General features: G+C 43.6%; 2 protein-coding genes across 2 annotated transcripts in view; one reads left to right on the forward strand and one right to left on the reverse strand.

The window, feature by feature from the left end:
- LOC311318920 (dystrophin-related protein 2-like) overlaps positions 1-3,547 on the reverse strand; it is a 31,817-nt gene extending 28,270 nt beyond the window's left edge. Inside the window, exons 1-2 of the mRNA XM_084450354.1 lie at positions 3,485-3,547; positions 3,172-3,301 (exon numbers count right to left, since the gene is read on the reverse strand). Of these exons, the coding sequence (XP_084306480.1) occupies positions 3,172-3,301; positions 3,485-3,487 (133 nt within the window). The 5' untranslated portion in view covers positions 3,488-3,547. The remainder of the gene's footprint in view (positions 1-3,171; positions 3,302-3,484) is intronic.
- Positions 3,548-4,695: 1,148 nt separating this feature from the next.
- Positions 4,696-8,874, forward strand: nufip2 (nuclear FMR1 interacting protein 2; the record flags this gene model as incomplete). The annotated part of the gene is made up of 4 exons (XM_084450081.1): positions 4,696-4,837; positions 6,650-8,338; positions 8,563-8,595; positions 8,721-8,874. The coding sequence occupies 4 exons, from the start codon at positions 4,696-4,698 to the stop codon at positions 8,771-8,773; spliced, it is 1,917 nt and encodes a 638-aa protein (XP_084306207.1). The 3' UTR covers positions 8,774-8,874.
- Between the last annotated feature and the right edge of the window lie 14,213 nt (positions 8,875-23,087).

A 23,087-nucleotide genomic window follows, 5' to 3' on the forward strand; every position in this document is an offset into this window, starting at 1 on the left:
AGATTAGTTAGTGTTGTTTTCAAATGTCACCTTGCATGCACAGAGACATGCACTTATTGTTTTGACATGTTGTGGTGACCAGGAAAATGTGAACTTTCTGTTTTCTCAGCGTTTGTTGAATGCACTTTTTACATTTGATCTTGAGCTCTATAGAGTTAGGCTACTGTATGTGGCATTATTTATTTTCATTTAACAGCTATACTGAAAGTCTGTACAGTGCAATACCTGAATAAATAACCATAAATTTTACTTGGTTTTGATTTCTCCCTTTTTTCATGAAAGTTTAGAATTAGCATGTGAATGCAGTATTAACAAGAATATTATAATGCATACATGTTACAGGGACTAGAATCATCATACTGGTGTGATTGTATGCATCAAAGGATTAATTCAAGGCTTAAGCAAAATATCGAGATATACACTATATTGCCAAAAGTATTCGTTCATCTGCCTTTACACACATGAATTTAAGTGACACCCCATTCTTAATCCATAGGGTTTAATATGACGTCGGCCCACCCTTTGCAGCTACTGTATAACAGCTTCCACTCTTCTGGGAAGGCTTTCCACAAGGTTTAGGAGTGTGTTTATGGGAATTTTTGACCATTCTTCCAGAAGCACATTTGTGAGGTCAGACACTGATGTTGGACGAGAAGGCCTGGCTTTCAGTCTCCGCTCTAATTCATCCCAAAGGTGTTCTATCGGGTTGAGGTGCAGGCCAGTCAAGTTCTTCCACACCAAACTCGCTCATCCATGTCTTTATGGACCTTGCTTTGTGCACTGGTGTGCAGTCATGTTGGAACAGGAAGGGGCCATCCCCAAACTGTTCCCACAAAGTTGGGAGCATGGAATTGTCCAGAATCACTTGGTATGCTGAAGCATTCAAGAGTTCCTTTCACTGGAACTAAGGGGACAAGCCCAGCTCCTGAAAAACAACCCCACACCATAATCCCCCCTCCACCAAACTTCACACTTGGCACAATGCAGTAAGACAAGTACCGTTCTCCTGGCAACCGCCAAACCCAGACTCGTCCATCAGATTGCCAGATAGAGAAGCGTGATTCGTCACTCCAGAGAATGCGTCTCCACTGCTCTAGGGTTCAGTGGTGGCGTGCTTTACACCACTGCATCCGACGCTTTGCATTGCACTTGGTGATGTATGGCTTGGATGCAGCTGCTCGTCCATGGAAACCCATGAAGCTCTCTATGCACTGTTCTTGAGCTAATCTGAAGGCCATATGAAGTTTGGAGGTCTGTAGCGATTGACTGCATAAAGTTGGCGACCTCTGCGCACTATGCGCCTCAGCATCCGCTGACCCTGCTCTGTCATTTTACACGGCCTACCACTTTGTGGCTGAGTTGCTGTTGTTCCCAATGGCTTCCACTTTGTTATAATACCACTGACAGTTGACTGTGGAATATTTAGCAGCGAAGAAATTTAACAACTGGACTTGTTGCACAGGTGGCATTCTATCACAGTACCACACTGGAATTCACTGAGCTCCTGAGAGCGACCCATTCTTTCACAAATGTTTGTAAAAACAGTCTGCATGCCTAGGTGCTTGATTTTATACACCTGTGGCCATGGGAGTGATTGGAACACCTGAATTCAATTATTTGGATGGGTGAGTGAATACTTTTGGCAATATCGCCCATCCCTCATATTAGGCCTAGAATGTAAATCTTCATACAGAAAAAGAATGTGCCTACATATAATTATCAATCTAATTAGAAATTACACACAAAACAGAAAATAAAGATTGCTCCTCAATATTGTTGAGCCCCCACTGTCACGCCCACGCCAGTCTCGTTCCCAGTCCCCCTCGAACACCACTGCATCGGGCCGAGCAGTCTCTTCAGCAGGTGCTGCTTATCACCATCAGACCAGCTGACCCCAATCAGCACCTGGGCAACACTAGTCTACTTAAGGCCGCTGAAGAGAGACGCTCGGGTCTTGAACGTTGACTACTGTCGGTCAGTCTTTAGTCGGCTGAAAGTCTAGTATACCGTCTTCTCGTAATCCTGCGTGCCTATTGATGGTGCGTTCGTTTATGGTCGGAGGTGGCAAGTGGCAAAATACCTACCTCCGACCTGTGTGCATTCGAGCTATATACCATTATATCAGTTACCTAGTTATATCTAGTGCATTCGAGCAACTGGGGGCTGAGAAACATATCCGAATTTGCGACGAGGAAGTGCGAGTTCATGCGGTGTTATATTTAATAATTCCTAGTAGCAAGTCGCAATTTGCCACCTCCCAGTTATAAACGAATGCACCATGATTGTGCCATCCTAATGTCCGTCGCCTCTGCTCTCCCTAGGCTCCTGACTCCAGTGTCTCCCCGCTCCTCTGTGGAGTTCCTCCGTCTCCAAGCCCTCTGGACCCCGCGCCACCTACGCACCCCTCTGCCCTCTCCGGGACCCCACTGTTCCCCCGCTCCTCCTGAGTTTCTGTCCGTCCCCAAGATCCCTGGAAATTAGTGTAGGCTACAATATGCCTACATGTATTCTATGCAATCTGTGCAAAGTAGGCTCTAAATGAGATGGGTCAGGGTATGAATGCGAGAAATTTACTTTGGATTGCTCAAATAGGCTATGTGGAGGTGTTGGTGCAGAAATAAAAACAGAAATTAATTAAATAGTGCCTTCTTTGAAATAAAATAATAGCCCTAGCCTATAGTTTCAAATTGTATAATACTGTTTGCTTGTAATGGGTTGTTGTGGGGTAATCCTGCCGACGGCTAGACGCCAGAGGTCCTCCAGCGCTGATAGGACGGCTAGGCTACATTCCGCCAGAAAAAAGCTAGCGGGGTTCCCCCAGCGGGCCGGCCAATGCCCGCTGATATGCTTCCCAAAAACCACTTGCGGGCCGATATCGGCAGCGGCAGATTGGTATTTGGGCTAATAGTTCCTGTACAAAAATGTAACTGCGATCTTGTCTACAATTCTACAAATAGCTGTGGAATAAAACACTTTACAGACATATAAAAGCTTCTCTTTCTGGGGTAAACGGTTGTGTCTATGCCTAATTTAGGTTGTAGTCTAATGTAATGGTAAACTATCGGTATGAAGGCAGCCTTACTTTCAACCAGAAATCGCCTAAATCAATGCACTCTAAAAACAAACTGATCAACTGTGATAAATGTGCATATTCCACATAATTTGACTTACCATCACGGTACATGTTGGGGGGCATCCTGTCGGAGAGCTCTGATTCCATTCCGTTGCAGTGACTGTGTTCTGGACATAGAATCTGCTTCTGATTCACATGTATCTCCCCATCACGCCTACATCTGTGAGTCTTCAAATTAAGAATAACAACATATGAATGTCAGACTTAAGACCTCAAATAGTTGCTCAGTAATATAGCCTACATGTCTGAGGGAATTACATACTATTCAATCCCTAGTTGGGAAAAAATCAATTAAAACATATCAAAACCAACTTTGGTCTAAGGGAAGGAAATAATATAGCTGCATCATACCATTGCTCTACGAAACCCAAAGCAATGTACAGAAGCTCTGGATCACCAAAAGCCTGTCTGGGTCCTCCTGAGAGACAACATCCACACAGTCTGCTCGCTGCCACCCCTTCCCAACAGAGAAGAGAGACTGAAAAGCAAATAAATGAGCAGCCAGTGGAACTGGTGAGGATACTCATTAGCTCATCTTCACTGCACTCAAAGTAGACTTCCAGGATGATCAATATCATAGAGCGCAGATGTCATGTTTTAGTCGATCTTACTATTTATAAGTATTGAGAGATAGTGTCACTTATGGCAATTAACAATGATTCAAGGTTGAGTTATCATCTGAAAACAGATAAAAAAGATGCAATCTCTACTAAGATGAATGTGCATGTATTATATTAAATTATTTGAAATACAAGACATGTTCTATCATTCCTTTTACCCTGGCTTTCTATAATGTTAGTGATATGGGAGAGGCTGATGTTAACCTCTCGTCCGAGAGACTCTGCTGGCTGCTTTATTTAGCTATGAGTCACTGAGTATGTAGACCAAGTAGGGGGATAAGACAACTGACTGTGGAGGGTGGGTTGGTGGATTCAAACTATGGTTTGGCTCCACCTTGTGTTTGCAGAGCAAACCACAGCCATTCACTCAGCCACTACACATAAAGAGATCTGTGCTAAGTTAAATAACCTTTCCACGTCAGCGACAAATGAATGAATATGCATTTAAAGTTAAAGATGTATTATCAGATCAGCCATGCAGCACGGGGACACTTATTAGTTGACTCTTTTCACACAGAGTGGCGGAACCACTAAATTGAGCCCAAATTAAAGCATTCAGTCCACACAGACTGTTCACTGTAGGCTATGCCCATTACAAACCTTTCTCAGTACCGAATAAGACCATAATCAAAACACCGCATGGTCTTTGAATGAAAGACTATAGGAACGTTTTGATTTACCTCTACAGTGCAAAGAAATTGACTATTTTCAGACTGTACTGTAGGCTAGTCCAACACATTGAATTTCGGGAGAGGGTGGGAACACCCAAAATAGTAGCTTTGATACTTTTTAGACATTCTGCTGACGTATACAGAGGCCTCAAATAGCTTCCGTGTTTCACTGTCGTTGATTGGGTGCTTGTGAAGTTGGCTCTCTACTTGCCCAGTGGCAGTCATCTACTCTGCACGCATTGGTAGAAGTCGGATATTCTATTACACTTCAATGGAGGAACAGCCCAAAGACCGGGCACAAGAGAGACGATATCACCACCATGGAGAAGAGAGAACCGCCATTCAACTTAAAACGTCTCTAAAAAATGAGAAGATCCACTTCCAGCATCAGGAAACGCAGACGAAGAAAACAGGTTGGGCCATCCGGAAAAGTTAGCCAGCCAGGCAGGCTAACCCAGCCAGGCAGGCTAACCCAGCTAGCGGCTAACGTTAGTAGCAAGCTTAGCTAGCTGTAGCTAATGTCAATGACTAAGCCAGTTGAATTAGCTAGCTTGCTAGCTGTCATCGATGTAACGAACGCTAAAGCTGAATGGTCGTTAGCAAAAAAATAATGCAACCCACTTTAAGTTAAGTAACGTAGTTAGCTAAAGCCAAACATGTCCCAGTGTGGCTAGTTAGGGGCAGGGGACACGTCGCCTGACAGCTGTCACTGATGATCTGACAGATGGGGGATTGACCTTGTGCGCCGGGTTTTCGCCACCCATTTTTATGCTCCCGTGACAAATCCCGACTCGATAACTTATCTTTGTATGTTTTCTTAAATTTAACACGTACCAATTGCGACTGCCTTACGAATTTAAAGCTGTCGTGTAGCTACTTGTTAGAATATGCGTTGAACGTCCTGCTAACGTGAACGTTAGCTAGCAAAACAAGCCGGCTCCACTGGAATGTTCTCGGATGCTTTTTCCTGTCGGCCATGTTAGAACATGTATGCTAGTTGGCTAGATGGCTACCAATCCCATAACTAGCTAGCTGCTAAATGTATTTTATTGGCTACAAGTTTGAACGCAGCTTTATTTGCGCTGATCTTTGCTGCTCTAACCAGATGGCTCAAGGTCTTCACGTTTTTTGCGAGTTTGGTGAATTGATGACTAGCTGCAACACTAACGTTAGCTAGCTAGCGAACCTTAAAAGCAGTAGCTAGCTAGCTCCGGCCCGGGTAGGCCTGTTGCATCCTCTAGCTTGGCACCGATCGTGAAGCCACGCAAACATCTCGATTCTTCTCGATTCTTCCCAATTATTTTAGCTAGCTACTGACTAATGACTCATCATGCCTAATACTATACTAATGAAATCAATAACTAAGCTAGCTAGCCGAAAATGTATATTTATATCCCACCCAAGTTATATATGGCAAGTGGTCTGCTGCCACATACAAAATATAAATTGAAAGATCATTTGAAAATGGCATGTCCTAATTGCCATGTTACATGGTTGACGATTCAAATACTTTAAATGAAACGGATTTAGCAGCAGAACATTGAGTTTTCCTCAAGGCTCTGTGATGTCATCTTAGATAATTCTGGAAATTCCACCAGTAAAGGCTATCTGTCAGATCTGTCTATGACATCACAAAGCTGACTGCATCCATGATGGCCTACCTTTTAGGATAACCTTACCTGCAAATATGTGATCATGGGATTATCTGAATGATACACTTTCAGTTGTCCTTTTGTAGAGTTAAAAGCATTTTGAGTCATTTGAGTGCTGCCCCTCATATGAGAGACATTAGGATTAAATTACAGGGTAGTTGCTCAGAGGATATCAGTGAACCTTTAATCTTCACAGTCCCATGCCATGATGCTACTGGCATATTGAAGAAGAAGCATATTGATTCAAAAAGCCAGCCTAGCTTTTATGATGATTCTTATGTTATCTTACTATATTTTCCAAATGTCCAAGTAATCTGACAGTAGAGTACTAATACATCAACGTGGCTGACCTTTCACCTCACCCGTGCAGTCTAGATGTGTGATACATTAAATGGTGCTGTAGTTACTGTAAGACTCCAAAACATTTCCTGAGAGTGGTGCTGATGATTGTATTTGCGTTTTTCCCTTAACACTGGATATACTAGCAGATCTGTAATAGACAGTTGAATACATGGTTAGGCCTTTTGTAGACTGTATACATTGCAACTAACTTGCTTGTGTTGTTTTTCTCAGGTAATGGAAAAGTAAACACCATTGACGTGGGGGGGGACAGGACTCTGTCTCCAGATGACACCGCTGCCCCGTATGCCATCGCCAACAATGGTAGCCGACATGTGATCAACGCCACCGTGAGACAAAAGTCAACACAAAAGGTTTACTCCACTGCTTCAAAAGTGGTTAGCAAAGACTGTTTGGACCAGACTATGAACATCAATGATGACAATGCTTCAGATTTCAACCACTATGATGGCCAGGAATTGGACAAGAAAGAATCTGTGTTACTTCAAAATGGGGTGGTAAACTCTGTTTATATCACCAACGGTTTCTCCAGTAAGTCAGTCCCTGACGATGGCAGCGGCTCCGAAGGTGGATATACTACCCCTAAGAAACGCAAGGCTAGACGGAACAGCATCAAGAACACTGAGAATGTGACAAGAGCAAGGGAGAGAGCCATGCAGCAAGGCAATGCCATACAGGAGCCGGAGGCTCCCTTTCTTGAACCAACTGAGACAGTGCTGAGCTTAAGATTCGATGGCATGAAGTCTGTCCATAAAGCGGAGGCCCACACAGCACCCAGGCGGACAGGCGCTCCAGAGGTGTCGAAGGGCGAGCCTCAGAGGAAAAACTCTGATAGTAAGACTGCAGGCGCTTCGGGTAAAAAGTTCGAGGACAGGCCCAAAGCTAAGGTGTCCTCCTCTACAAAAGAGGATTCTTGGACTTTATTCAAGCCGCCTCCGGTATTCCCCGTGGACAATAGCAGTGCTAAAATTGTGCCCAAGATCAGTTATGCAAGCAAAGTAAAGGAGAACCTCAACAAGGCGGCCCAGGCGGGAGGAGAGCCAGTGCCTCCTCAGACTCCCGCTAGACTGTCACAGGTCCCCATGTCCGCCATGAAAACCATCACCTCAGCTAGCTTTACTAATGGCCCCGTTTCTGGAGACGGAAATGGCTGCCCGTCTGGAGGTACCTTCTTTGCTTCTGCTGCTAGTAATATTCCACCAGCCCCCTCTCTCCCATGTGGCGAGAACGTAGCATCCTCTGTGGACAATAACTGTAGCTCTACAAACAATCCTGCGGCAGCAGCTTTCGAGACGAGGAAGTGTACTCTTTTCATACCCTTCAACCCTTTAAATATGCAACCTGTACTTCCCAGTGCTCGCCAAGTGGACAACCCAGCCGCTCAGACAAATCAGAAAGCCTTGGGAGACATCTTCCAGAATCAGTGGGGGCTTTCCTTCATCAATGAGCCCAACGTGGGGCCGGATGGAGGAAGCGGGCAGCTGACCGTGGAGGAGGAGGCTATGCCAGTCACTTTTCAAGGGGAGTGTACTGTTGTCGCAGACCAGTCATGCCTTGACACTAGCTCACCTGTCCCTGAGCCTCTCACACTGGCTCAAGAAAAAAGGACTAGTACCCCCAGTGGTGCGTCTCTCGCTCATATCCCTGCTCTGACAAAGGACGAGGACGGAGCACAGATTCATCTATCTGGCCAGGAGAAGACAACGGGTGAGGCTAAGAGTCCAGGTGCAACTGCGGCAGCTCCCATTAAAGACAGTGCTGCCGAGCCCACCCAGACTTCATTGACCAACTTGGTGTTGGGGGTTTCTAAAGAGCAGACCCTGGCCCAGTCCAAAAGCCTGGACAGAAGGTGTAGCTGGGGGTCGTTTGATCTTAAAGCTGCTGTTACTTATCACACTAAAGGTAATGCTTAATCTACTAGGTCTACTGGCGTTTTAGGAGCATGTTTTTTTATCTTCACATTGCACAAACGCCTCTGAATTCAGCACATAAGGAAGTAGCCTAGATGTCTTTGTCTAAGAATGAAACTGTTCAACCGTAGGCTAGTGTTGTTCTGTTTTCATACGTAAATGGTTTACTGTCTAACTGAACGTGCAATATTCATGACCCTTTGTTTCTCCCTACAGAAATGGGATACATCTTCAATTTGCAAAAACAAGGTAAGGGAAATCTTGTACCATTCATCCATTATCAAAGACCGTCATCGTATGGTGAGAATGTGCCTAACATACTGAAGAACACAAATGGTTAATTCACTGATTTTTCTCTCTGTACTGTCCCCTAGATCCAAAAAGAGTTGTGGTTTATGACGAGACCCAGGATGGACCTGACCAGTGAGGGCCAATCCCATTGCCTGGGTGCTGCAGTTATCTACCATGGCAGTCATGTCTTTGGAAAACAAAATCGAGTCAACTGTGAGAGGTGGACAGTTGGGTGACAAGTGACAGACTTTCTGTGGGACATGGACTCACCTTTTTTTTTGGAGGGGGGGGGGGTGGGGGGGTGGGGGAGGGGGGGAGTTGATGCATCAGAGTGGAGTAAAGACAAAGTTGAGAATAGAAGGGCGAATGTTGTCACGTAAATCAAGTTATTGGCGGAAAAATTGGGGGCCAGAGTTTGGAACTACAGATGGACCCCAAAAACTTGAAATGTTTCGGTGCCTCCAAGTTGTATGGACACTTGTGACACTTTCTGCTGTGATAGACATTGGTCTCTTAGCTCCTTACTCTGGGTGCAGTGGGAATAAGATGAAAGAAGGTGCAAAGTGCACCGCCTGAGCCTTTATCCTGTTGTCCGTTGAACTGTGGCAACCATTAGTCTGACAGTAGGATGCCTCAATCATTTTATTTCTTCATGGGTTCAAATTACTTCAACGTAGATCTGTGTGTATCCTAATTTCTGCGTACACATAAATATGAACAAATTTGAATACATTGTGAAAGAAAATGAAACATACTTTGAAAAGAATGCCTTGAAACTCAGATAAATGGAAAGGATATGTAAAGGTATCAGCTGTTGAGCTTCGAGTTGAATTAGAGCGGAAATCTGTTGAGGGAAAACATTTGTCTTAATTACTTTAGTGAACTGAGAACGCCCTGGATATTTACTCTGGGGGTCTCTTTTTTGACACTACTTTTGTTTGTCCTAGATGATGAAGCGTTTTTAGATGTTACCTACAGTATGCATAATCTCCCAGAGCACAAAGAAGTGCCCATCAGTATGAAAGCTTCACACTAGGCTAGGTTGTCATCTTATGAACGGTGTGCTAAGCATCTGAAAACCAGTAATCTGTATTATTTGTCTTCATCTGAATTTAGCTTTTGTTTTCTTTTGCGTTTCTTACATTTTCTTAAGCCCTTGCAATTTTCAGTCCGCATATTTCATGGCTTACAGTTATTTGAGATAATGACAGATGTGCTCTTCAACTCATTCTGACTAGTTTTGGAAGAAAGTGACTTATTATATAGAGCAAGGGCTATGTGTGGTCTCTCATAGCGAGTGTATTTGATCCGTAAGGAGGCCTAATGTCCTCCGAGGTTAATATTTGCATACACCACATTTTGTTGCCCATTTCCCTGCTACAGAAACACATTTTTCATTTTCTAATTTACCTGTTGACACTAGGGTGTTTCGTGCCATCTCAGCATTTGGTCCTTAATCTCTTTCTAGTTATAATGACAATGTATTCCTTGCACATCTTTGCTGGTGTAGATGAATGACTGTTTGAGAGGATAGGTCACAGTACTGGTATATAACAAAACATAATGCAAAGGTGACAGATGGAAAACAATTGCAATACTAACCAATGTCCCTGAACAGTCACTTTGACATACTGTGTGTGGAGATGTGGTACCAATTACTCAGCAGGCAACATTACCATTCTGTAACTTCGTTTAGGCAGTGTGCACTGCAAAACATACGAGTTCTGTCAACATGAAAGGGGATATCTTGAAAGGTTCATTTTGAGTATGTCGAAGAGATTATGGTGATTGTTCTGAGTTGTATGGCTCACTTGTTTTGATCCGCTCTTGTTCCGGATTAGGCTGATGGCTGCATCTTCTTGGTGTTTTTTTTAATCACATTGCCTGAGCTGGTCACGGCTGAAAAGGTGTTGCACATTGTCTTTCATAATGACTGTGTTAAAAGGCCCTATAGGTGCATAGGCAGTCCAAATATGGCAATGTGGCTAGTCACGATGTCATTGGTACTACCATCTCACTAAGGTTTGGTTCGGAGCTGAGGGATCGCAAGTTATTCTATAAGCATACGTGATTTGGTTATTGTGTGGATTAATAGCACTTTATGTACACTAATTGTTTTTATCTTTTAATTACGACCGATATGGCATGAAATACTCCTTTTAATAATGGCTTCTGGCTGTTATTTTTCAGAAAAAAATAAGTGAATAAATACAGAAATATAAAATGTCACTCAGGTAGCGTTGGTAAAGCCATGACTTCAGTTGAACAATATTGTTTTTCCGCCAAATCAGTTGACTAAGATCCTGTCTTGTTACGCCCAAATGTTGGAACAGCTCATACACAAAATTTGAGACTTATAAATAATCGAATGATCCGTGACGAATACCAAAATGTTGCGCTTGCAGAAAATGGTGACATGTCATGCAAGCAGCTGTCCTTAATGCTAAGCTTTGAAGCTCTGAAGTTTTCTGTCCAGGCAGTCTCCTTTAGATAAGCATGCTGGTGCGCACTGGCTTCCACCCATAAATGATAGTGCGGTCTGTGTACAGTTCAGATTACGTCTGTCACTCATGGATTGAAACGCCTCCCTGTTTACTATCTCTGAGAGGCAGTCCAGTTAATATGCAATGGCAAGACTGGGTCTGAGCTTCCCGGTCCAGTCCCCTGGTCCAGTCCTCTGTTGGGTTTTCTGATCACGCCGAGTTCCTTTACTCTGAAATTACTCTGTACAAAGGATAGACCTCTGGGATTTAAAATGCTTTGTTTTGCTTCCATTGTGTGTGGGTGTGTCTGCGTGTCTGTGTGTGTGTGTTTGATGTGTGTTAACACATACTGTACTTCATTCAAGAACAAATGTCTTATTTGGCTGCTGTGGAGGCCAGTGAAATTGTGTGGATGTCACACAATAGTGCTTATTGTTTTTATTTGTCTATCAGCAGTGGGAATTGATTTTGTTGCCTAGTTAACAATTTTTGGACACGGTTAATGGTGATAATTGTATTATTCGGTGCTTTGTCCATACACAGTTTATGAAACAACTTGACCACGTCCCCTTAAGAATACAACGTCAAATTACAACGGGGCATCAAGAAGCCAAAACGTTTTAAGTTCTCTAGGCCGATTTGTTTTTTGAACCTTGTTTGTCAGTGGGTGAAAATGTTTCTACTCGCCACTCTTGTAAAACAGGGTGATCTGAAAGTAGTCTGGGCACCCTGTTTGGGGCCTCTGTCGGTGTGAAATGATTTGGTCAGACATGTTCTGTTTTGTTATGAACAATAGCGTTTGAGTGGATTCTTGTAAGGAGGGTTCTAGAGTCTAGAGGGTTCTAGAGTCTAGAGAGTATCAGAAAGGTGCCCATCTTTGGCCCCACATATTTTATAGCACTTAATCAAAATGGCAATTTTGAATATGCATCTAGAGAGGATAGCTTTGTCTATTACTTAGTCTTGCAATCTGTAAACCAAAAGCAGGTTCTTGATAGTGGAGACTAAGTACACGGGGTGTTGGCGTGCTTTGTGTTGTGAAAGAAAAGCATGAACATGATAATTCTGTCTATATTTTTCACTCCCCTTAGGAAGTGCAATCACTTTAAGATGTTGATGCAGGCCACAAAGGTTTATGAGTGATGAGTTACAGTAGGCCTCATTGCTAGGTTGTTTGTGGGTGTGTGCGTTAGTGCGCTCTTCAAATAATATGCAAGGTTCCCCTTATGTCTCATGTTCAGGTGCCTGTGTGAAAAGTATGCTTACACAATTATTTTGATAACGTTTATTTTAAAATTGCTTCCAAATTGTATTTGTGCCATTATTTTTGCTCTTTTTTTTATGTCTATGACCATTGCAATGCTGTTCAATTTTTCTGACTGCTATCCTTTTGCTTCTTCTCACTGACATGAAAGTAGCTGAAAGAATTGTGTATTTTAGAAGTTATTAATGAAAATATCATGGCTTGAAAATCATTTGACCTACAAATCATTCTTCAATTTGCTTAATTTTAATGAGAACTGCTTGCTGGTATATAGACTTGTCAGTCCGTTGTCAAGTTACGGTGTGAGATAGCACATCTTTCTTTTTTCCTTTGTTTTCTTTGATTTGCTCTAACGCATTAATGTATTAACTTGTCTGTTTAAAAAACTGAGTTTATTTTTGAATTGTCACTTAATTTATTCATAGATGCACAATTAGAATGAAACTACTTTGCTTCAAAAGAAAATTATAGGCAGAATTAAAATGTCATACTGTTTGAAAAATCTTTTAGACTATTTAGTTATCTATTGATTATTATGGCTGGCTTAAACCTCTTTTTGTAAGTTTAGAAAGCCTCAATGTTTGTACCTTTTGCGGCTGATGGCAATGTTACTTCTTAGTTTTGCACCCCCTTCATCAGTACATTTAATTGTTTTCAATGCATTTCCTCAGACAGCTGTAGTGGACTAATGAGCATGTGAAGATATTGCGTGTACTGGTTAAGAATTGTTCCTGTTAAGAATTGTTCCGGTTAAGAATTGTTCCCTGTTTTTGTTGGCAGTACTTCATTTTGTGTGTTTTACATGGGACGAGGCAAATGCTGTTGGACGTACAGTATGACAACTTTTTCGCTTTCACCAAAGGTACACTACTTAGATATTCAGCTACTGTATGGTCCGGTCCATGCACTGAGGTGGAGGACACGAAGTGTTGATGGAGGCACCGAAGGGACAACATGCTGGTGTGGGAGGGGCTTAGCCGCTACTGTAGCAGCTGAATGTCACTGTGAGTGTGTGATGGTATGAGTGTAGACAAGTCCTAAAGGAAAAAAAAAAACTATTAATAGACATAACAAATACCGAAAGTGCTGCTTCTTCACCCAGTTATCAATTGTCTGTATTGGGAAATGCTGGACTAAGTGTTTGTGCTCCATTTAGACTTTTCTCATTTCTTGCTGCCCAGGCCTCTTGTAAAAGCAGATTTTGTGGGTGGACGGGGGGGTGGGGGGGGCATAGTTTTCATTCTCTTTGGCACCTGAGAGCTATTTGTGTAACATGCACATCTTTGTATGTTGAAGTGAAAAGAAGAAATGTGAGTTAGTGCTTATGTATCTGAGAGGTGGTATGGTGATTCTGAGCTGTGTATTGGAAAGCATAGCTGTGTGTGGTGCCAAGTCCATCTTTGTACTCTGTGTCGCTCTCGCTCTCTCTGTTGATACTCTGTCTCCTCCTTGTTGAACCCCTCAGAGGCAGCAGCAAGAACATGTTTTTGTTTCACAATTTGACATTTAAAAATGTTGAAGTGTGCGCAGTCTGCAATAGGTTAACTCAAAGTTTAACAAATGCATCTCATTACCAATACCTAAATGTTCCTTCTTTTTTTTTTAAAGCATGATAACCCTCCAAATTCCAAATCAATGTAATAGATTTAATAAAAACTCAGTGTTCACAATTTCAGTTTCCATTAAAATGTTACAATTTCTTTAAAAATCCTCATTGGTTTCTGTTGTCTTTGTTCTCTGAACAGTTTCTACCGAAATATTCTTATAAATGGAATTAGTAGAACATAATTTCACAGTAACAAAATAAACGACAGCCAGGGTGAGATACAGATGATCTGAGTGCATCTAGCTAAACTACAGTTTGTTGATATTTTGGGTTTGGTAGTATTTTTAATGTGTTAGACATGTGACAGAGGTTGCCTGGATACGAGCCTGAGGTGAGTTCAATCTGGAAACAGTGTGTGAGTTGCCCAATCAGCAGACTGATACATAAACAATGCTAAATAGACTCAACACTTGCTTAACACACGGTGTTGAACGCACCAATATTTTCATTTCAATTAACTTTTTGCAACAATTTGTCAGGGTTGAATGAAACCCCGGTTATCTCTCAAACTAGCTTGCCCTGCCTTCTCTGGAGAGCTTTGTGTCAGGGGGCTTTAGACCTGGGCTGGGCAGATATTAAATCCTGAACTTAATACGTATAGGCTAAAGACCCAGATCCCTTTTACACCCAGACACATGTAACTCCCTCTGTTCCTCCTCTGTTGGTTGGCGGTCAAGACCTTTGCCAAACGACTGGTCCAGACAGCTGCTTGGTTCTGAGAGAATGTCTGCACCTCCCATGGGAGTTCCTGCAGCGTCACTCACTGTTTATGACACTGATCCATTCCTGAGGCCATTACTTGGCTGATGGTAATAACAGTCCCATCACGCCCTGTGAAATCCCTCGGGGACATGTGCTCCTGTAATGGACTGTCATATTGGGGGCTGCCGAGGTCTAGTCCGTCAGCAGGTATTAGCAAGGCTGTCAGATTAAGGCAGACCTTCTCCCAAAATAAACCGGACTTTCTTCTACTACTTCCCCCAGTGTTATCTCCCCCGAGGGATTAGCTGGGCTCTTGGTACTCCACTGTTTGCTTACATAAAGCCCTTTTCAGTGTTACATCCAGTAGCTAGGTGTGTGTTCTTTATGAGGCCTTATGATTGGCAAACAGGTCCATTTGTTCTGTTTCCTACAAACTCTAGCAAAGGACACTACTGTAGCTTTCTATATTTCACCAGCATATAAAATTATACTTTATAATATAAATTATAATCCCTGGGGGGAATAGATCAAGAGTAGAGAATATACATAGAGGTTTAAAAAAAAAAAAAAAAACTTACAGGTAGGGGATGTTAGAGTCTGATGGCTGCTGGCAAAAAGCCAGAACCGCTCTGTTTTGCACCTGAATGAGCCTGTGGCTGAAGGTGCTCCCCATCTGCCAATGCTCGTCATGGAGGGGATGGGAGGGGTCGTCCAGGATGGACTTCAGTTTTTCCCTCATCCTCCTCTCCACCACCGCCTCCAGGCTGTCCAGTTGTTGCCTCCCCAGCAGGCCACGGCAAAGAACAGTGTGCTGGTGTCGTGGAAATTAGTAAGTGTTTAGAGGTTTGTTAGGCCGTTAGGTCAAGTTGGCTCAAGGTCAAGTTGACAGACTGGTAGAACATCCTCAGCAGCCTACTACACACATCAAAGGAAATTGATTATAGTTATATATTCAGCATAGAGAATGTTTGGTTCAAATGCTGTATATTGAGTATAAAGAGTGTTTCAAATGGAAAAAGAACATGTAAATGCATGCAAGTTGTACACTGTGTAATTGAGTTTACTGCTAGCTTCAAAGAAAAAAAAACATGTCCATGGCATGAAATTCATGTTATTGCTCTCCATCACACAAGGCTTTTTTATATTTATTGTTATGTCACTCTATGATTCCCCTGTAGATGGCGCTGTAAGTCCATGGCTATACTAGGTGGGCATTTAGAGAGTTGGCATTTTACAAGATCTCAAGTTGAGATAACATGCGAGTACCTTGATATGCTATATATGCACTGTCTCCTGTGATCGCTCATTTTCATGTTATGAGTTTGAAGTGAGTCTTCATTCACGATGCATAGACGCTCCAAGGTGAGTCTGAAAGTTTCTGAAACTTTCTGTGTTCTGCGATCAGCCAGAAGAGGGCAGCGTGTATCCGAGGATCAATTTGCTGCACTATTTGGATTTATCAGCAAAAACCTTAAATGTGTACCTGGAGGAATTCAGTTTGTGGTGTTACTGCTGTTTGAAATTATCAGATTGCGCTTCAGTGATCCTTATACAGGACAGATTACCTATACATTGTGAACAACAGACTACAGAATCTAGATAAACAAGGCAAAATATTACACAATGAAATCTATCTTCCAGGTGCTCTGTTAAAGAATGTAGGCTACAGGTATCAGGAACTTGATAAAGATGGCCAATATATCTCCTCTCTCTGAGTGGAAAAGATAGCATTGCTATTTTCCAACCCTCCACCCAACCCATTCACTGAAGTTCCTCTCGGGCTGGGTGTTGACCATATCTGTGCTCCCACATGGGCCCTCTCTGTGCCCCATGACTGTCTGCTTTTGTAGGCCCAGGAAAGAATGATGACGCCTCTCATTGTGGTGGCCAATATGACGAACAGGGAACAAGATTACCCTTGACACGGGGGCGGAATGGATGGCACAAAGGCTTTGTCTCAGCCAGTGTCCTTGTCTGCGACACGGTCCTCGTTTATTGCATTGCTGTGGGAGAGAGAGGGCCTGTTTCTGGCACTGCTGATGGATCTCACCGGCTGTGGACAAAGCAAAATACAGGAAGTATGTCCCTCATTTTAACACTGTGATCTGTCTTTCTCTATCATCCCCCCCCCCACACACACACTCCTTTTCTCTCTCAAGTAATGAGAGGCCCTGCAGGCCTGAGCTCCAGTCCAGTTCTCGGTGTAATGGATGGGACACTGTGAATGGAGAAGGTTGATAAGAGCTGTTAAATACAGCCATTCACACACTGCCCCCTCCTGGCGTTACTTCATTTGCCCCAACCTCAGGGGTGGGAGAGAACGAGCGCAGGAAAATAAGGAAAGCATAATGTCAACAATGAAACCATGTTACTTTCACGCATACCAGAGGAAATAACTGAGGAAAATCTTGACGGTTTAACTCTTAATGTTTAGTTATTTTAGTATATTTTAGTCTTACGGTTTAACTCTTAATGTTTAGTTATTTTAGTCTATTTTAGTCTTTACATTAAATTGTTATTGATTGAATACTGGAGAGGGTGGATGCCTGTGTCGGTGTCTGTGGCCAGCTGTGTACATTCTTGCATAATATATGGGGGGGGTGTCACACCCCTGCAGCCAAAGAAGCGGGCTTTTTGCTAGACAGTAGTTGGTTCCACTAGCATGTGACTCCACTGTTGTATCATTGAACAAGGCACTTAACTCCTACATGAAAGTAGGATGTGAGGTATCTGCAAAAGAGTTAAAACAGTCAAACTTGCCTTGTTAAATAAGGGTTACAAATATATTACACAAGTAGTATACAAAACAACTTTCATGTTGTCTTTAGAAAAATCTGCAATATATAAATGCAGAGTTCTGATTTATAAAGTCACTATCAACCTGCATACCGGTTTCCATGTTTCAGTTACAGTACAATGGTATAAATGTACTGAATTCACCGGAACATAAGGTCTTTAAATGGCCTCTACCTGGTCATAGTAGGAGCAGGTTTCCCCCTCAGAGTCAACAGAAAGATTGATGCTATTCATCCTGGATGCAACACCCGCACAAAAAGAACCCAGTCACTGAGGACTCACAAAGGCAGGACGGTTCAATGAAAGGGACTTTTATGGTGTTTGTCCTCATGAAAGCTTGAGATTCTCTATTTTTCTTGCCCCGGCAGCTGACAAAAGAGATATTTGAGATCAGGCTAACTGTAATCTGAAAGCAATGACCTTGGTACTGTCTCTCACTATTAACCTTATTTTTCCCCTGCAAAAAGAAAATGCTCTTCTCAATGCTCCCTCTCACCCTGTCGTAGCCTACCTGAAGAAATGCCTCCATGATAATGGAACCAGTGATTGTCCAGACACAATCGACTGGAAAGCAATCCTGGCCGTAAGAGGACTGGCTTTGGTGTGGAGATGGGTTATAAACACAGCAATGAAAATGATAGATATCAGAGTGTTAAATACAGGGCCATACATCCCTCTGTGTGCAACTATGAATTCCAAAGTGAACTAGAAAGGATGCCCGGTGAGCGCAGACCTCCGCCCATGAGTGCATGCCGTCAGTATGTACAGTGACCCCTGATCCAAGGGGAAACTTGCGTAGATGGAATGGAAAGAAATGCAGATAACAATTAGGCGTTCTAATTCAGCACCATGGACAGTGCCGTGGATTTATCAATAAATGGTGGCCTGCTGATATTTAAGCAACACAACTGCTGATAGGCTTTTTCAGCACCATGGTCGGCAGCATGGATGTAACACATAATTTGCTCAAACCTCAGTCAAATAAAAGATGAAAAATACAGCAGACTAAACTAGTGGGCAACCAAGGATAGCAGGCAAATACACAGTTTAATATCCAATGATATTGTTGGGTGTCCAGCCACACAGCCATATAGCCTACACAACCAAGCCACACCTACACACAACAAACTACTTGTGTTCAAGCATTGTGTCACAATAATAACAATAATCAAGAAGACACAGCAGTCTACAACACAAGCAGCAACGTTTTTTTTAAAAAGGTAGCCAGATAGCCAGCATCTACTGTATGACAAGATTCAGGGGAGTAATTGTAGGAGAGGGGGGGGGCGGTGCTTGTTCCCTCAGCCTAGCCACTATAGTTTCCATAGGCTACTATCATCTTGAACGTCACCATCATCATCCTCATCACCACCACTAACATTTTCCCTTGCTTGGCTAGTACTATCAATATCATCAGGATCATCACAACATTTTCATCATTTGTGTCGTCTTAATTTATCTCATCCAAATCTGCATTGTTTTCCACAGCTACCTGTATGTTACTAGCTTCCGCGTTCTCCTCGTCCTCGCTAACATCCCTTGCTTCGGTTGCTTGGCTAATGCTAGCAGCAGTCTTGGAGGGTTGAGTAGTGGAAAATAAATTTGTCAGGGGAACACATGAGGCCACCAGAATTTTCCTCTGCCTTTCTTCTTTACGCTTCAGTGCGCCTGACTTGTATTAGTTGCAATTGTATTTGTATTTTATTCACAGAATAGGGCTACTACTAACACTGCTACAACAACAGCTCAAGTCTAACCTATCATTGCAGCACTGCACTTCAAATGCTAACAGCATCTCAGATAGGCAGGGCTCCTATTAAGGGGGTATGCTACTAAGGGGGTGTCAACGACAAAACAAACATTTTTATTTATTTGACTTTTTTTGCCACAATCAAGATACACTAAACAAAATGTATTAAAAATATTCAACTATACAACAAAAAGGCATGTTCAGTATTGAGCCCAAGGTGGGCCCCTTAGGACTGTGGGCCCGGGGCGGGCGCCCCTTTGGCCCCCCAGCTACTGATCTGAATACCTGCATGCTGTGTTTGACTTAGGATTGAATTGTACTGTATAACCATGTGGTGTTGTCAGCCTGAGGGTAATGTTCAGCTCAGCTGTATTTCCTCCATCTGGCACCACACCAGGCTTTCTCAATATTTCCTTTGAAAGCGTCTTCCCGGGCAGGTAATTAAGTTTTCAGTTAAAGTCCTGGCAAGGATCTGTGACTATAAGTGATTCCAATAGCGCATGGACTGGAATTTAATTGATCGAAATGCCTTCTTCTCTGCCATTCAAGTGGACTGAGTATAATAAATGCAGGGGAGAAAAGTTTACGACGCCTGGCATGCCAGCTGAGGAGGCGGTGCCAGGCAGCAGCGGGGGCTGTGCCAAACACGCCAATTAAGATTATAAGCGACGCCGAGCGCTGAGGGTGTTCGTCAAAGCGGCCGTCGGCTCCAGAGGCCCTGGTCTGTTGTGCAGGTGATGTAGTCAGACTGGGCTGTCGTCTGATGCCCGCCCCCACCGCCTTCCCGCCTTCCAATCAAGATCAATGGGCGGATGGCTCAGCCAATGATGGGACAGCCCATTACGAAAGCATCAGTCCAGCTCCATGGAACAGCAGGCAGGCCAGCCACCTGATATATGAGCTGTCTCACAGCACCTCCCAGGACTAGAGCTACCCTCTCCATCCCAGCTACAGATTACTGTCTCGCTGATTAAACAATGACTACTCCTCTTCCTCCTCTTCCTCTCACTCTCTGTGGTCAATAGTGTTATACAGAGTGGTGTGGAGAGTCTGGTCATGTGCTGAGACCGAATGACGTAAGCAGTTGATGGAAAACACCGGTTAACTACATTTAATGCGATCAAAGATTGTGTGAATATTGGCAAGTGAGAAGCCGGAATAGTAGTATTTTCTACTTTGGCTCATCATAGATATACCCTCCAAAAATAGTGAAGTCACATGGCGTGTTTAATTATCACAGGAAACATGATATAACTATTGAAAGCTGTTTTTTTGCAACGTTATCAGTGAAGGGGGACCGGCTGCCAGTCACTCTGACGGACAGCTCTGAAATAGAACTATCGCTGTGTGCGGAATGGAGAGGAAATGGCTTTGAGTGACTTGTTTTATCTGCCGATTTATACCCTGCTCATATTTACCATTAAACCCGTATCTATCGTCCCGTATCTCTCGCCGTCACCCGCCTTCCTCACTACCTTTGTCTTCCAGAAGAAAGGAAGTCTCAAGGGGCTGTAAAGCTGATTAGCTCATGAACTATGACTGACATCTCACCATTTTCAGCTTGATATGCGTTTTTGTTGTGCGGTGTTGATGTGTATCATTGATGGTTTAATGTGGAGACAAAGACGGAAACAAAAGAGTGGATATTGGCACTCCGTGACATGTAACAAATTGATGTGGCATTATGAATAGTAATCCTTTAATAATGTCTGTGTGAGTTGCAACAACTGACAGCTCAGTAGCCTACATGCGTGTGCTTGCACATACACACGCACGCACACACACACACGCACGCACACACAAACGTGCACGTAGTGCACGCGCACACACTCGGTGGTAGCTGCGGCTATCTTAGAGCTAAAGCTATTTCCAGGGTGCTGGATCAGGCTGCGTTGACTGCCAATGATGAGATATTGATTAGCTGGGAAATGTCATTGTTGAATAATAGCCGGGAGTCCTATGTCCTCCTGTCAGGCGGAGAGGGCAGTGTTCGTCTGCGGCCACTGGAGGAGGCTGTTAGAGCTCCGCTCCGTCTGTGGGCCGGGGGGGCTCTTTCAGTCTATAAAGTGCGTGCTACACAGTTCAGTGAGCAGTTGTCATCTGTAGCAAATTGAAGGGCAGAATCCCGCCGCAGTGTGCTTCCATCTCAAACTACGGATGTTTTATGAACGCTTTGATTTCGGCTTCCTTTTGTACTCTTTATTTTGAATCTGCAGTTAAGTACAGGGTAAAAAAACAAGAACAACAACAACTAGGCCTCCGTAAAATCAGTGCACAGGCTGAAAATGTATGGATGCCTCTGCCAGTCATCTCTGTAGAGGCCCCAGACAGAGAGAGAGGGAGATGATGAGACAGTCTTGTCTGAAATTGCCTTCACAATTGCTGTCCATTCTGTAGGCCGGAGTAATAGGCTGCTGCTTTTGTGAGCGCATTCTTTTATATCGATGAGATATATAACATTCCGGCATATCTAGGCAATATTTCTGTCCATTTGAAATATTTGTATGAGTGTGTGTGTGTGTGTGTGTGTGTGTGTGTGTGTGTGTGTGTGTGCGTGTGTGTGTGTGTGTGTGTGTGCGTGCGTGTTGATGTGTGTTTTGTCTGTGTGTGCGTGACAGAGAGAGAAAGAGAGAGGGAGAGGGAGCAACAGCCAAAGATGTGGAAGCAGAACCTGAATTTGGGAAGAAGGGTCTATGAGAGATACCTGAGAGTGACATTCATCCAGAGTGTAGCAGAGCAAATTAATACATTTAAGATCAGCCTTTAGAGTTTTAGGCTTCCTTCACAAAGCAAACCACCCCGCTCCACACACATACACACACACACACACACACACACACACACACACACACACACACACACACACACACACACACACACACACACACACACGCAGCATCACCATATCCCGATAAAACTGGAAACGAATAAATAAATAAGAATCCCCATGACAACTGAGAGAGAACAATTGTCACGCTGCGTGGCGGATGACTGGCATTGCGGTCCCTTCATCCCTCTTAAGGCCCTAGACGGCAAATGCCAGAAGATATATTATTCATGGAGCCTCACTCCAAGCTCTATTGACAGGAAGCTGGAGGAAAGTTCCCTGGTGCATATTCCTGTGTCTGACTATGCCGTCTGCAGCCCACACCACCTCATACAGGTAGCACCCCCCCACCCCCAAAGCCTATTTCAAAAGAGCCGTTTATGGGGAAAGGTGCCCTCGAGCTTTGACGTGGTGGACCCCTGGCGTTTTTCTTGACGGTCATTCAGGCTTGAAGACGTGTGTGTGGGGAGGGGGGTGCGTCTGTTTCAGATAAACAACGCGGAGTTGGCTGCCATGACTGGGTTCTCGTTAGCTAGGCGTTTCGCTTTGGGAGCCACCCCAAGAGAAGCGCGGAAGTGCTGCCAAGATTCAGTCACAGCAAACGGAGACGAGAGAGCAAGAGAGTGGCTCTTCCGAGAGCTTTAGTTATTCAAATCCTTCACCACCACCAAACCCCCAGCCCCCCCCAAACAATACCCTGTTAATTCCTGAAGGAAGATTAAGCCTTTTGCAAACCAATTAGATAATAATAACAATGAATTATGCTGAAGACTCCCCTGGTAGGCAATCATAAGTGGGTTGTAAACGAAGACTGAATATTAGAAACATATGGTCCTGCTGGTGCATTCTCATTTGGTTCAAGGCTGAGGAGAGATGTGGGCTCTGATCACTGTGCAGTGGAACTGTGCACTAAAATGACATCAGCATAATCAGTCGCAGGTTTGATGGACTCTGGAAACTCTCACTGTGTCAGAGGTAGCTGCATGTCCCGTCATCTGGAGTGGGAGCAGACAAACCAAACC

The sequence above is a fragment of the Borostomias antarcticus genome (assembly GCF_949987555.1).
Source record: "Borostomias antarcticus genome assembly, chromosome: 15".
NCBI classification, from domain to species: domain Eukaryota; kingdom Metazoa; phylum Chordata; class Actinopteri; order Stomiiformes; family Stomiidae; genus Borostomias; species Borostomias antarcticus.